General features: G+C 39.5%; 1 protein-coding gene across 3 annotated transcripts in view; it reads right to left on the bottom strand.

Moving 5' to 3' along the window:
• ATP9B (ATPase phospholipid transporting 9B (putative)) overlaps positions 1 to 13,750 on the bottom strand; it is a 167,810-nt gene that overhangs the window by 32,631 nt on the left and 121,429 nt on the right. For all 3 annotated transcript variants that reach the window (XM_055798406.1, XM_055798404.1, XM_055798405.1), the window contains 2 exons: positions 10,901 to 11,043; positions 2,070 to 2,182 (listed from right to left, as the gene is read on the bottom strand). In XM_055798406.1, the coding sequence (XP_055654381.1) occupies positions 2,070 to 2,182; positions 10,901 to 11,043 (256 nt within the window). The remainder of the gene's footprint in view (positions 1 to 2,069; positions 2,183 to 10,900; positions 11,044 to 13,750) is intronic.

Raw genomic sequence — 13,750 nt, 5'->3', positions numbered from 1 at the left:
CACTGCCTAGCTAACTGGCAGCTTCTATTATCATAGATTAAATAAAAACCTCACCATACTTTTTCAGACTGAAACTACTGTTTAGTAGTTGCTTGTTTTGTTACCAAGACTCCTTCATTTTTCTGTTTCAAAGAGTTGTTACCAACACACACATCATTAAAGCATTACTTAAACGTCAAGTAGTGGTATATAAAGCTAAAAAAAAAAAACAGTTCAAAGAAAGTTATCTAATAACAGCAAACCTAGATTTGGGAAATCTTTACCCACAATTGAAGGGAAAAATAAAGCTTCCCCCATGCTTTTTACTACTTTTAAAAATTTCAGTGCCAAATATGTTACAGTTATTAAAAACATAATTAACCAAGGGTACCACTCATTAAATTTTACAGCAAACTAGTAAAAGCTTTAAGCAAGTAAGAATTCCAGAAATCATGCAATTCTCTTCAGATAGCATATTTAACAGCAAAACATGAACCCTGTGTTACTGAGCACGCCTCCTCTGGAACGGGGTGCTTAGCCTCCCAGTGCAGCCCAACCCAGCCCTGCCAGCTCAGGACTGACAGTTAACGTTAGTTATTTATTGCTACAGTTGTCATGGTGAAGACCCAAACAACTTGTTACAACAAAACTAACTTTGGGTGACTTTTATAAACATATTCAGGTAGCAATTACCCCCAGTAACCCATTGTGAACCGAATCTGGACCGCCGATCTTTAAGTAAGAGAGCTCCAGAACTCATTTCCAAGGCACATTTGTGCATCTTAGTTACTATTCACGGCTATACCTACTAAGAATTAAGCCAAAATAGATTTATCCAAGGAAAAATAATTCAAGAAGTGGATTTGTTCATCTGTTTAGATGTGAAATAATACAGAAATTGAAGTTGCAGGCTAAAACCTTTCAGCATACATTGCTTGCTTACTGCTTTCCCTCCTGCTGTTCTTCCCAAAAGCCACATAATATTAACAGAGTCCAGTGTGGTGTCAGATGGCTACTTAGTCATTTTTATTTTAAGCAAATGAGAAGGAAGCTATAGTTCAAAACACAGCACAACTAAAGATTCAAATCGGTTGTTGATCCTACAATCCTTTTAGAAGAGAAAATGGGGACACAGACGAGAAGGTCAGTCTACAAACTTAATTGGGTCAGCCAGTGACGTCTGTGTCTCCAAGTTAACCATGAAAAAGAGCTTCTATACAAAGTTTCTTATCATACTTTACGCAACATATGGAAATATTAGTTAACCTATCATTTATTTCCTCTTCTGTCAGTTTTAACTCTTTTTTGCTTCAAAGAATAGAAATAAAGTAGAAAAATCCTTCTTAACCTCAAAGTGGAATCAGCTGCTTAAACATGTTTGCAGAAAGCACCCAATTACTTTACATACATGGGAGATGCAACAATGCTGGCAGAATTCCATCTTCCCCCTTCATCCCACAGCTGACCCACAAGCGGCCGGGCAGCCACAAGCTGCTCGCACACTCTGGAGCCCAAGGACTCACAGCAGCACTTTGCTCTCAAGCAATACGGAGCTCTCCACTTTCTGCCCCACCCTGTTTTTTAACGCTGTTTGTAGTCTTTTTCTTTTAAAACACATTTTCTAGATATGATCTTATAAATTTAATTTTCACAACTGTATTTTTACTTTTTGGTTATAACAATTAATGCAGCTTTTCGATGTCTATCCTTGATGAATGTCTTCAAAGATTTAATTACCGTTCGTCTTATTCTGGACACTTGTAATTTGTAGTCTCAGTAACGAGTAGTTTACTCTTAGATGATTTGGCAGGAGAAAGACTGCACTGCACAGACAGGTTAACACAGAGTTCTACTAGTGGGGAATAGAAAAGTAAAGTCCTTTAAGCGGGTATTACAAGGAACTTCAGAATCAGGAAAGAACTAGGTACTGTCTCCCATTTTTCCCTTTCATCACATCTGTTAAGAGATACCTACCAATGAAAGAACTTTCATAGCACCTCAAATTTCTAGACATAATCAGTAACAACAATGCTTCAATGCTGTTAAAAACCTCTCAATATTAAAGGCAAATAATTTATGAAATGAGATACCTGTGAATAGGAGTTTATAATATGAATCTGTATTTCATCCATGGTGTCTGTTCCATAGGACACAGTGCCTAGGTGGAGGCGCTTAAATACCATCTCATTCTGTGTAAGTGTTCCTGTAATAAAGAAGAAGGGCATCATAAAGCGGCAAAAAACACCATGAGAAGCCAACAGAAAAGTTCAAAATCTTTCTTTTGGAAAGAAGGACTGAATCATGAGTTAGCATCACTTCAGTTAATTAAAGGAATGTTCGTGGAGAAAGATCAGGGTTAATCATACTGGAAGAAATCACTGATTCCACCGTCAAGCTGATTCTGCCAACACAACTGAATAAACAATCTTGGGGGAAAAAAAAGGCAAAAACTTTTCTCTCCATATGGAAGACAGAAAGCACAGAAATGCAGTATCTGGATGGACCTGACTCTCAAAAAGCCAGTGCAAGGGTTTGCACCGTGTATCAGGAAGCCTAAAGCAATAAACCAACCAAAATCATAAAACCACCCCCGCCAAAAGCATACAGGCATCTCCATACTTCGTGTATGAAGGCAGACACCCTGGCGAGCAGGCACATTACCTGAAGTCATTAAGACCTAACATCGCTTCCATATTTGACAGATTTAGCCTCCGACTGGAATAAGCCGGAATGAACGGAATCAGTGTTTTCAAAGCCCTCTCACGTCACGTTTGTAAGAAACTACAGGGTGTCAGTCACAGGCTGACGCTCGCCCACCTCTGCCACCCAGTCCCAGCCTCTGCTTTGGAAAAGCTCTAATTGAGGGCTGGGGGCTTCAGCCTTCCACGGTGGGGCATGTCGGGCAAGAGGAGTCGTGGCTGCCACGGCCAGCTCACAGAAGATTGTTCTGGTGATGGCCCTTCCTGAAACTTTCCTCCTATGGTTACTCAGCCAAAGTGAAATTAATACAGTATAATGCTGTTCTTATATTCAACCACATGGTTTTGGGTCATTAAAATACATACATCTGATGGAAAAAAAAAAAGCATGACATGATGCCAAAATGACATTATTTAAACTTCTACAGTATTTTAAATATGGAAAATTATCTATAAATAACAACTGCAGAATAAAATATTTTATTTCATTTTCTTTATCTAGACTACTTTTATATCACGCCTTTGTCCCAGTACGCCAGAATACACAGCAGAGCCACAGGAAGAGAGAAGACAAAGCGTGACATACGCTATAATTGCTACCTGGAAAACACTGTTTGGCCCGAAAGCATTGACTTATCATCGAGCAGGGCCAGGACCACTAGTGATCTTTAAAGAGTCGGGGGGGCTGCAGAAGTCTCATGTATTCCTCAGTTATACTTGAGATGGATGCCACTCCTGCTCCGGTAATACCCTACAGTGACACTTAGCTCAGCTGCTGCAGCACCACCCTGTGCTACCCAGCCACATCTGCCTATGTTACCAGCACCAGCTGATCACTCCAAATTCCCCCTCTACCCTTAAAAAAAAAAAAAAAAAAAAAAAAAAAGGACATTTCCTACTTGCTTTTCCTTACATGTTTTGAGGATTTTTCATTCTATATTTGATTTTTTAAAAATATTTAAAATAACGTTTATGTGAAATGCGTAATTTCTCCACAAAATATCCACATTACCCAGAATTCACAGGAGAAATAGAATAGTCCCAAGGCTGGAAAAACAGCTCAGGAAGACAAAGCTCCTGATCTCTAGAATTAGCAAGACAGAAATTTTTGGTTACTTTATACAAGGGGTAAGAAGATGATTTTGTTTTTACAGTAAGCATAAACCCATGGGAAATTACTTTGTCTGCCTTTAGAAGCTGTACTTCCATTAAGAGATTTTGTTAAATTTCTTGATTAAATTTTTTACTGCAATTATAGACTAGAAAATGCCAATCTCCAGTTTGCACAAGAAACATGAAAGTTTCCACTAACAAACATGAGACTACAATCTACACTTCTAAAAAAACCCAAACAAAAACCCAAACTAAACCCCATCCACTTTGTTCAATAATGCTTATTGCAAGAAATTTCCAAGTAATTCTGCATCACCTTCCTTACTTTCCAGGCATGCTAATATCTCCTCAGTGCCCTTGGCTTTGCCAAGCCTTTGAATTAAAATAAACACTCCCTAGGAGCTGTGAAACTAAATGCTACTCAAAACTTGAGACAGCAGGCAACTGTCAAACCTGCTTCCCACCAGTCCTGTAATTGCTGCTGGGGAAAACTGAGCAGGGAACAAAATTAGCCCTACGGTTATTATATGGAAAGATTATTTCTTCTGACACCATTAAATCAGTCCAACTCCAAATCATGCTTGGCGAGGGAAAGGTAGATAGGTGGAAAATCTGTGTTCCCCACCTCCCCCAACTCCTTCTCAGCAAGCAGAGAAGAAAAGCTTCTGAGCAGAGAAGTATGGATTTTCTCTCTCGCAACAATCAGAAGCCAGGGAAGGAGGTTTAGGAAAAATGGACAAGGAAAAAGAATCAGCTTGTGAGGACACGGAAATAAACATTCCAATAAACCTGATTCAATACTTGCATCTTAACACATTACTTACATGAGCCTTTGTAACAGCTACGGTAATAGGAAACACCTATGATACATGAAAAGAGGCTGTGAAAACACCTGTACCTGCTACACAAAATTGTAATAAAATAAAAGGAAAAAAGAAAAGAAACAACAGTTACAGTCTGCTCATGCTTCTTAAGGCTGGCGTAAGACTTTCAACAGCCATGACAAACCTGAATGTTATTAGACAAACATGGGTACCTGCATTTATGAAAGTGCTCCCAAAAATTTCTGCAAAGAATAAACCAAAATACACCTTTTTCAGTCATCCACGTGGAAGTTTTGTCACATGGACAAATTAAGAATTTACTTCTAAATTATGCTAATGAATGAAACACCAAAATGGGACACAAACATTCCCAGCAGCTTGTTCCAAATGTTACACGGTGCCAATCAGTCACGTCACAGCTTTAGCAGCAGTTCCAGTTTAAATGTTCGTCTTCTAATTGAAGACTAATACACCTTGACAGAAGAATACCTCTTTCATTTTATGTCCCAAAATGCAAACCCTTCAAATATGTAGCGGTGGATTTTCTATATATAACCCACTTTAGGAACGACAAAGCTGAGCTCTGAGCTCTCCAGCCTGCTCAAGGTGGGAAGTACTGAACAGGGAAAGAGCGTTCCATTTTTAATAATGCTTTTTCAAGACCTACGTATCAGTTCCGCGCTTTGAGGACATTGCTAATGTGAAGAATTATTAGGGAAAAGAAGCTTATTTTAGAAAAGCTTCCAGAAAGTATGCTAGTGGGTATACAATCTACTACTACTATTATCCATTCTTAAACTTTGCTCTGGAACACAGGTACCACAAAGGAAAATATCCTGACAAAAAGTTAGTATACAATTGCTGAAGAAAAATTTAGTATGTTCTTTAATGAAGTCAAGAGCCTTCCCCCCCTACCACCCCCCCTCCACCCCTACAATTGTATCATTAAACACAGAGTAAAGCAGGCAAAGAGGAAATTAATTTCTAAGGAAAAAGTCCTGAAGGCATCATTCCCTGGGTGGTAACAGATGTGATTCACAACAGAGCAGTAGAGCTTTTTTTTTTTAACTTTGTTTTTGAGAAGCAGATGCAGATCTTTCTGATCCTGTATTACTAGATGGCAATGTGGACCAATCCCAACAACCCCAAATGGCCACAACAAAAAAGCAAGAAAACATGTACAGCAGAACAATTAATAACTTTGTGAGAATTCAAGAGGGTGAGTAGCTTTTCACGAAGTACAAGCACTTCTAAGCTATTAGCTTGAACAGATAAAAAGTCAGTGTAAATGTGAACATTTCTATGGAAACTTCAAGGGAGATCGGGCTCAGCGCTCTTGATAATTAGACTGTTGTAACAATCTGAAGATGCAAATTCTATGAATCCTGGAAAAAATATAACATGGTACAGAATGTAAAAAGAAAATGGAAAAAGTCATGGTAAACACATGTCTAGGTATGTCTGGTCGCTCAGCTGCTCCACTTCTGAACAGGCCATAAACAACACCGCCACAAAACCTCAAAGCAAACCAACCCCAGTACAACCCATTAAGAATGAGGGCAAAGATGAAGAGAGCTGAGATGCGTTTATTCTTTCCTGGGCAGAAGGTAACAGCAGAGGTAGCACAGAAATAGCAGTAGCTGTTTCCTCTGCGCCTTCTGCCTCCCCCTGGAATGCTGACCACATCCAAGAGCAATATCCACGCTCACTGCATACCTGGTCTATTTTCAGTGGATGGGAGGCCAACAGAAGCCACAGAGTAAGGATTCCTGTGACCGATCTGCTTTGAGTGCATGCTTGGAAGCTTCTTGTGGTGTCTCTCCATGAAAACTTCCCATTCCTAGTCTGCTCTACTCATCCTGCAACCTCAGTGTACCAAAAATCAGAGGCAGGGGAAGTGTAAGGGCGAGAGCGTGACCATATAACCACCAAAGTGACATGAGGAGACGTTATTCCATCAGCATGAGTTTTTTACTACTCTTTCCCTGTTGTAGCTTATGTTGAACAGATAAAGATTCAATTACGGTATATCTTAAAAGATTATTTTTCAGAAAGAATTACTGAAATTCACTATTGTAACAGTATATTACATCATACACATTTAATGACAAATATATATACTAACCTTTAACCCATATATACTAACTAACCCATATATACTAACCTTTAACACAAGGCTTTCCAAGAAAAATCAAGAATCCCATTTCTCTATGCATCTGTTCAACTATTATATCTGTTAAGTATCTCATTTGGTCCAAACACCCGCTAAAATGTTAATTACAGAACTTAAATACAAGTGTATGCATTAGCAAATACCCACGCTCGGAAGCCTGCGTTTGTTTTAGCTGCAGACTCCGGCAGTTGTCGTGAGTGGCAGACTGTTTGCCACCCCACATCCTAAGCAACAAAAATGTTCAATAAATATTGCCAAATACCTTTATTTTTCTTTCGTGATTAGAATCTTTCTGTACCCTGGAGAGGATGAGACACCATGCTCAGCTGCCCTTGGAAAACGCTGGAAATGCTCCCCCCTGAAACTGCCCCCCCCCCGCCGTAATGGATGACGCCTTTCTGTCAAACTCATATGTGATCCAAGTCCAAACAACGTGGCATTTTGGGTAATGGATGCTATAATTAAAATGTGAGTCCTAAAAAACCTGTTGTTTTAGTGGGTGTTTTTAGTAATGGCTTTGTTCTACATGAAGATAAAAACTCCCTAACAAAGGAATTAATGTATTGCTTTAATAGGCTGCACCCTGAGTTAAGTTTTAAAATTTATGAGTTCTCTGCAGCATTGTTCTTTAAACAATGGCATTGTCAAATGCAACCAGTGAGAAGATTAAAGTTCTCCCAGCAGATTAAGTACAAATTATCTGTCCTCCTGTTTCAGCATCATTTGTTCATTTATCACATAACGTCTAGTATTTCTGGTCAGTGTCAATATGCTCTGCATCCTTGCAGTTAACAGATGTCTTCTCTTGTCGAATGAATTACTTTATGTTTCACGCACTGGTGGCCGCAGATGTGTCACTATAGCAACATCATTAATTTCAGATCTTACCGGAAACATGCACTCCAATCAAACCTAATTATACCACATTGCTTTCTTGTCCCACAATAAGGAAACTATAATGCAATTATTGGGATACTTCATTTTCTATTCTACTGTGGCAAATGAGAGAGCCACTGTGATGGACGCTTCTTGTCAAAAAGCTTATTGATGAAGCACAAACCCAATTTACAATCATACAAAGGACTACCTTGCAATTATGTTAGTAATGCAATGCTCCTTAGACTCAACAACTAATTCTCAATCATTTCCCGTGAAGCTTGGACCACAATGTAAGATTTTTGCAGACGGCTCTCTGGATTCCCTTTCATTTTCAGTATTGAGAAAAATTTCACCTGTTTACATTTAACTAGTCCTGCTTTTTAGTTGCACCCGCCTGGACAGACTGCTAGAAACCCAGCTCCCTCCTTTCTCCACTGACAGCCAAGCCTGAATCAACTGGTTTACATGACTAGAACTGAAAATTCAGGTGAGAACATCCTGAAAACAGGTCTCATGAGCAATGTACCCTCACGCCACGGCAACCCTGGGCTGACTGCACAGATTCTGCCCGTTACCTAACAGTATGTTCCGCATCTATGACAAAACGCAGAATGAGACCAAATGCCTTCAGGGAACCAGAGGCAGCCACTGATGTAGTTGGGTAAAAGGCACATAGGCTATATGTTTGTCCAGAATTCAGAACAGTTCAAAATTCACAGGGCATTTAAGACTGACAGTACTGAGCAGCGTTTCCCGTGGCTGTGTGAAGAGCAGCACGGCCAGCGAGACCATGGGCAGCGCTTGGGAGCTGGTCACGTCTGATGGACTCCGGGCTTATTTTCATTTGCACCAGCTTTCAGCTAACACTGGGGTAAAAGCACACAGGGCGAGACTGCTGACAGCTAGCCCAGAACATAGCTTTTATTTTTGTTAGCTTACAGATTTAGCCCTTCCTCCAGAACTCAGTAGACTCCAGTGCTCTGAAAAGCCTTTGAGGTTGAATGCTAGCAATCCTCCAAACAAACTATACATGAACACATTCGCTGGTAAAAGCCTTTTAGCATTTGTCTATTTAGCCCCTTTTAAGTACGCACTCTGAAAGGCCAGAATACAAGCGCTTCTTCTTAAAATTAAACAGAACTACTGTGATCGCAAGTGGCATGACGTGGGTTGAAAAAAACCCCAAAAATGGTGAGAAGCAAAAGAGGATTGTTTCTTTTTGTATATGCAAGTCAATAAAATGTATCCTTTCAAAGTTTTATAGATGTAACACAGTATTTTTGCTTTGAAAAACCTAGTATCACTGAATTTCACATTGCCAAAACCAACAAAACTCCATTTTTAATTAGTGTGGTGTTAGGTTAAGTGTATTGGTTGTCCTTCTAGAAGTAGAACTGCAGCAGCTTTCCCCTCCCCCCCCCCCCCCCCCCAACCAACCTTCTATTTCTCAAACAGGGTAATAGGTATGCACAGCTTTTTTTTTTGCCCCCAACAAACCTTCTATTTCTCAAACAGGGTAGTAGGTATGCATACCTTGAGAAAAAGATGCTAGTACGCTGATCTTTGTGGCTCAGAATATAAACTGGTCACCAAAGCCAGAATATAATTTCTGCACTATAGAGTTGGATGAATGCACTGTTAGCATTTTACTTAGCAACTCTCTTAATATTTTCAGTGCACTTTAACTGTAAGTAGAACACCTCAACACCTGAACCGCATTGCCAGTTTGGTATGGGAACTGGATTCTCCATCAGAAAAGTTTGTGGCATACATTGGTTTTGCTTACAAAGTAGTGCTTTGAGCAAATGAACTCTACTGCATTGTTTTGAAAATTCATTATTTTTGAACATACCTCCCTTTTCCCAAACATATGCTGTAAATTACATATTTCAAGCCTTCGGTGTGACAGCACTCTTGAAGTTACATAAATTATCATGATGAAGGGTGCAATTAAAATCAATAAGCAGTTGCAATAGCATACAAATCATTAGCTAACTGAAATAAAACTTGTTAAGAGAATTGTTCACTTGCTTTGAAGAATTACCACACTGTAATTAGCAGTACACTTTTCTACATGCTAAGAAGGTGGCAGTTGTCTTTATCTTCTATGAAATAGAAGAACAGCATTCCAAAGGGTATAGGGTAACATATGTATCTTTAGAAAAAAGATGAAAGTGCGTTTTGAAAATGTGACAATATATTAAATTTACATTTCATTTCAAAATATGCAGTAATGAAAGCATTCAGCATGGGAGGGAACGTGGAACTATTTCAAGCAGAAAGAGATGTAAACTGTATATTATGCTTTCTGAACAGCATAACAGAGGCCAACCCCTGCACCCCCCCCAAACGCTTTCTCACCATTTTGAACTATATTTTACTTAAAACCACTAAAAAATTTCATCAGCTGTTTAAGAAACAATTTTCTCAGTTCAAAAATTCAGCTGCTTAAAGAAACAGTACATCTACCTGAACTGATTTATTCAGCCTCAGAAAGAACAAAAAGGAGAAGAAATACTGTATTTGCTACAGAATTTAACTGGTTATCTACTAAGATATCTTCGGAAAGAAACTTTAGGGTTCCTTAAAGACATCTAGACCTAAGAGCAGGGCAAGGTGGTAACAGGTTTCAGCTGTAACGGCAGACGGCAGCACAGCACAAGCTGTCACTCTGTCACACACTTACCCACCTTCTGGCCCTGGTAAGGGTGAGGTTTGCCAGCACACCGGGCCAGCTACACTGACGGGTTACGGTTATTCAGATAAAATCATACAGCAGCTCTAGAACTGGTCATTGTAACCTTCCTGGGGGTAACAGAGTCATTTTGGAGGCTGATCTTATGGCTTGTTTTGGAACTGCCTTGCCCTCTGATGTGTCACGTCGTTACGGTATTGCTGGCGAAATGAGGTGCAGAATGGAACAGCGTCCTGAGCATGACTCCAGGGTCTTTGCAGAGTGAGATACATGGACCTAATGCTATCCACGGTCCTGTTACTGTAGCAGCAGTGTTCCCACTGGAATAAATCAGATTACTACTAAATACTGACTTTCACAGGTAAGTACTGGCCTAAGCACACCGATTGGTACTGGTACAAAGTCCATAAGCACATGCTGCAAATTTCACTGAAAAATAAAAATCAGTAGTCTAAATCTAGTCTTACATTAACATATCCAAATATTAAGTTTAGATATTTAAAAAAAAATCGTATTTCAGAATTGTAACCTGATATACCTGTTTTATCCGTTAGTAAATAAACTAATCGTCCCAACTCTTCTGGTATGGTGCTAGTTCGAACAACTGTTCCAGGAATATTGTCATCTTTCATAATCATCCACCCATAGGCTGCCTTACCCATGTCCAAGTTCACACGTAAACTGCAAAGGAAATTTATACCATAATCAGTGTGAATATTAGGCAAAGTGAAAGTTATAACCATAAAAATAAATGATCTTTTTACGATACCTGGAAAAAAATATATCTTAAAACCATATGACAAAAACATTTTGGAACAATGATTTTGTTATGTGTTTGTAGAGTACATATCACATTAGAAATTCAGGCTCCATCCCAGACTTCTAGAAGGTATTCCAACACAAACAAATGCAACAACATGCCTTCTGCATGAAACAGACTGCAACACTTTGTGATGATTCTTGACATGATTACATTACTACACTTAGACAGTTGAGAATATTATATACACTTTATCAACAAGAACACATTGCTATTCATATCACAGTTTTCATTTGTTAAAAACCCCCTGACACCAATGTTTGCTTTATAATGTAAAAGCAGAAATATTTTTATACCTCTTCGAGTCACTGTTTTTTTAAAAAAGCCACCATATTTTTTATTTAGGAAAGTATAACTATATTTGTCACATTCCCTCTCCCACCACAACCAATCAACAACATTGCTGTCCTTCCCCAAATGCCGCTACAGAAGCTCTCTACTGCAAAAAGAGTGCAGCGCCCAAGCAGCAAACACCCTGACATGATAGGGTGTGGGCTGGAGCTGCTGCAATAAGGAACCTTTGGGGAGCTCTGCACTAGAAACTGTAATGTGCAGGAAGTTTTACTGATTATACATAGAAGCGCAAAATCAGAAGTATATTTTTTTTGGACACACTGTGTCTGCATATTTATTTGTTGTATTTCCATATCTACATCATAGAAGAACTAATTGCCCTTGCAGCTTGTATTCCTATAATAATTAAAAAAAAAAATTCACTCATGCTGGTCAGAGATAACTTCAATGACACTGCTATTCCCCTAAATTAAATGCTCCAACTCAAAAGTCTATGCCAGCCTATTCTAAAACTTTACAATGCTACTTTCCTTCAGCTATTCACCACGTTCCTGCTACCATGTCAGAGGAACAGTGGCTAAAGCATCCGCACATTTTCATTGCTGCTGACTCTGCTTTAACAGTAACACTGAAGAAACAGCTAGGACAGTGGCTACGGGAATGATTTGTAGCTAATTTGCCTGGGGCATGGGACTCTAGTCCCAGGTTTAGTAACAGGTTCATAGTAACGCAACTCTTAAAACTATTCCAAAGGGATATATCAAGGTCAAAATACTGCTAGTGTACTTCAGAGCTTTTTTACCAGTCCTGAAGTGCTGCTTTACAGCACAACCAAAACAGCAGCCACGAAGAGTTTTCATCTGTCCTGCACTCACAGTGACAGACTGTGAATTTCCCGAGGTAACAGCGGAGGGAACAGTGAGCCACAAACTGCAGCTCTTTATGGGATGTTGCATTTAACTAGAACTGTGAGAACACCTGAAATTTCAATACACACTGAAAAAAATCAGTTTATTCCACATCCCTGCCTTCCTGAATTTGTACCGCAGAAAACAACGCATGTTCCAGCACAAGAAGAAAGAAGCCTTTTTGATACAAGACTCTTGACCACTCAAGATGGTATTTTGTTCTTTAACTAGCTCTTATTTCCATTAAAATCATTATTAGCAGAAAATCATCCTTCTGTCTGGTGACATACCCCAATTACTTCTGCAATATCATACCTCACTTCAGCTGTTTTCAGACACACAAATATATATTTTTTAAAAAAAAAACATTAGGACAGACAACAGGAGGAGGACTCTACCATATTCTTTTTATTGAAGATGCTACATTATAACAAAGAGGAAAAAACCCCTGGAAGTCACTTGCTTCACACTGGTTAACTACAGTTTTAACCTGTCTTAATCAATCCAGAGCCAGTAGTGAGCAACCAGGATTTGCATTGCGTCTGTCGGTCAGCCTGCAGTTAGAGGACGTAAGAACCAACGTAACACCCTTCACACTGAGGCAGGTATCAGCCAGCAGAAGGAACAGCAAAAGCTTTATTCCTCTTAGGGATGAGAACCTGCCAGTTAGCCAGTCAAGCACAAAGGACGCTCTTTAGCTCGAGCAAAGAAACATAAGCACACTTAATTCATTTAAGAACAGCTAGATATCTGCTCTAGCCAGAAGTAAGCAGAGTAAGTGAAGGATGAAAGCTGCTCATTACCCCACTTACAAGAGACATTTGGGCTATAATATTTTTTTTTTCCCTGCCCGGGCTACCAAACAGGGAATCTGCAATGAAAGCTCTATTTAAGAGCTTCACTCTCAGGTACATGGCACGCACAGAGAAATCCACAGGGCTACTCTACCAATGAAGAGCTACAAAGTCATCCAAATCAGATAAACCATGCTTCAGTAAGATCCCGAAAGTCTCTCAAAGCTGGAGTGCAGTTCATCTCACCACCTGCACCTTTTATAAGCATGTGTGTTACCTGGTTTGATATTCTAAACACTCTCTAGATGCATTTAATTATAATCTCACTTAAATATAGTTTAAAGGTAAGGAAAAAAAAGAGGGGGGGGGGGAGGGGGGGAAAACAGCTTCTCTTGCTGAGCGGTGAGGAGAAATCTGTATTTCAAAGCACCAAGGCATTTTAGGAATTACCCCAGCACGCACTAAGTGGAACAAGGTGCTGAGGGACCTAACAGAAAGCTGGCACCACTGCCCTCCACAGAAATAACATCCCCCCAGTGACCAGTACAGTCCAAGACAGCTTTCTGGCATGC

This window comes from Falco peregrinus, chromosome 3 (assembly GCF_023634155.1).
Source record: "Falco peregrinus isolate bFalPer1 chromosome 3, bFalPer1.pri, whole genome shotgun sequence".
Classification (NCBI taxonomy): Eukaryota; Metazoa; Chordata; class Aves; order Falconiformes; family Falconidae; genus Falco; species Falco peregrinus.
This window is presented reverse-complemented; position numbering and strand designations above follow the sequence as displayed.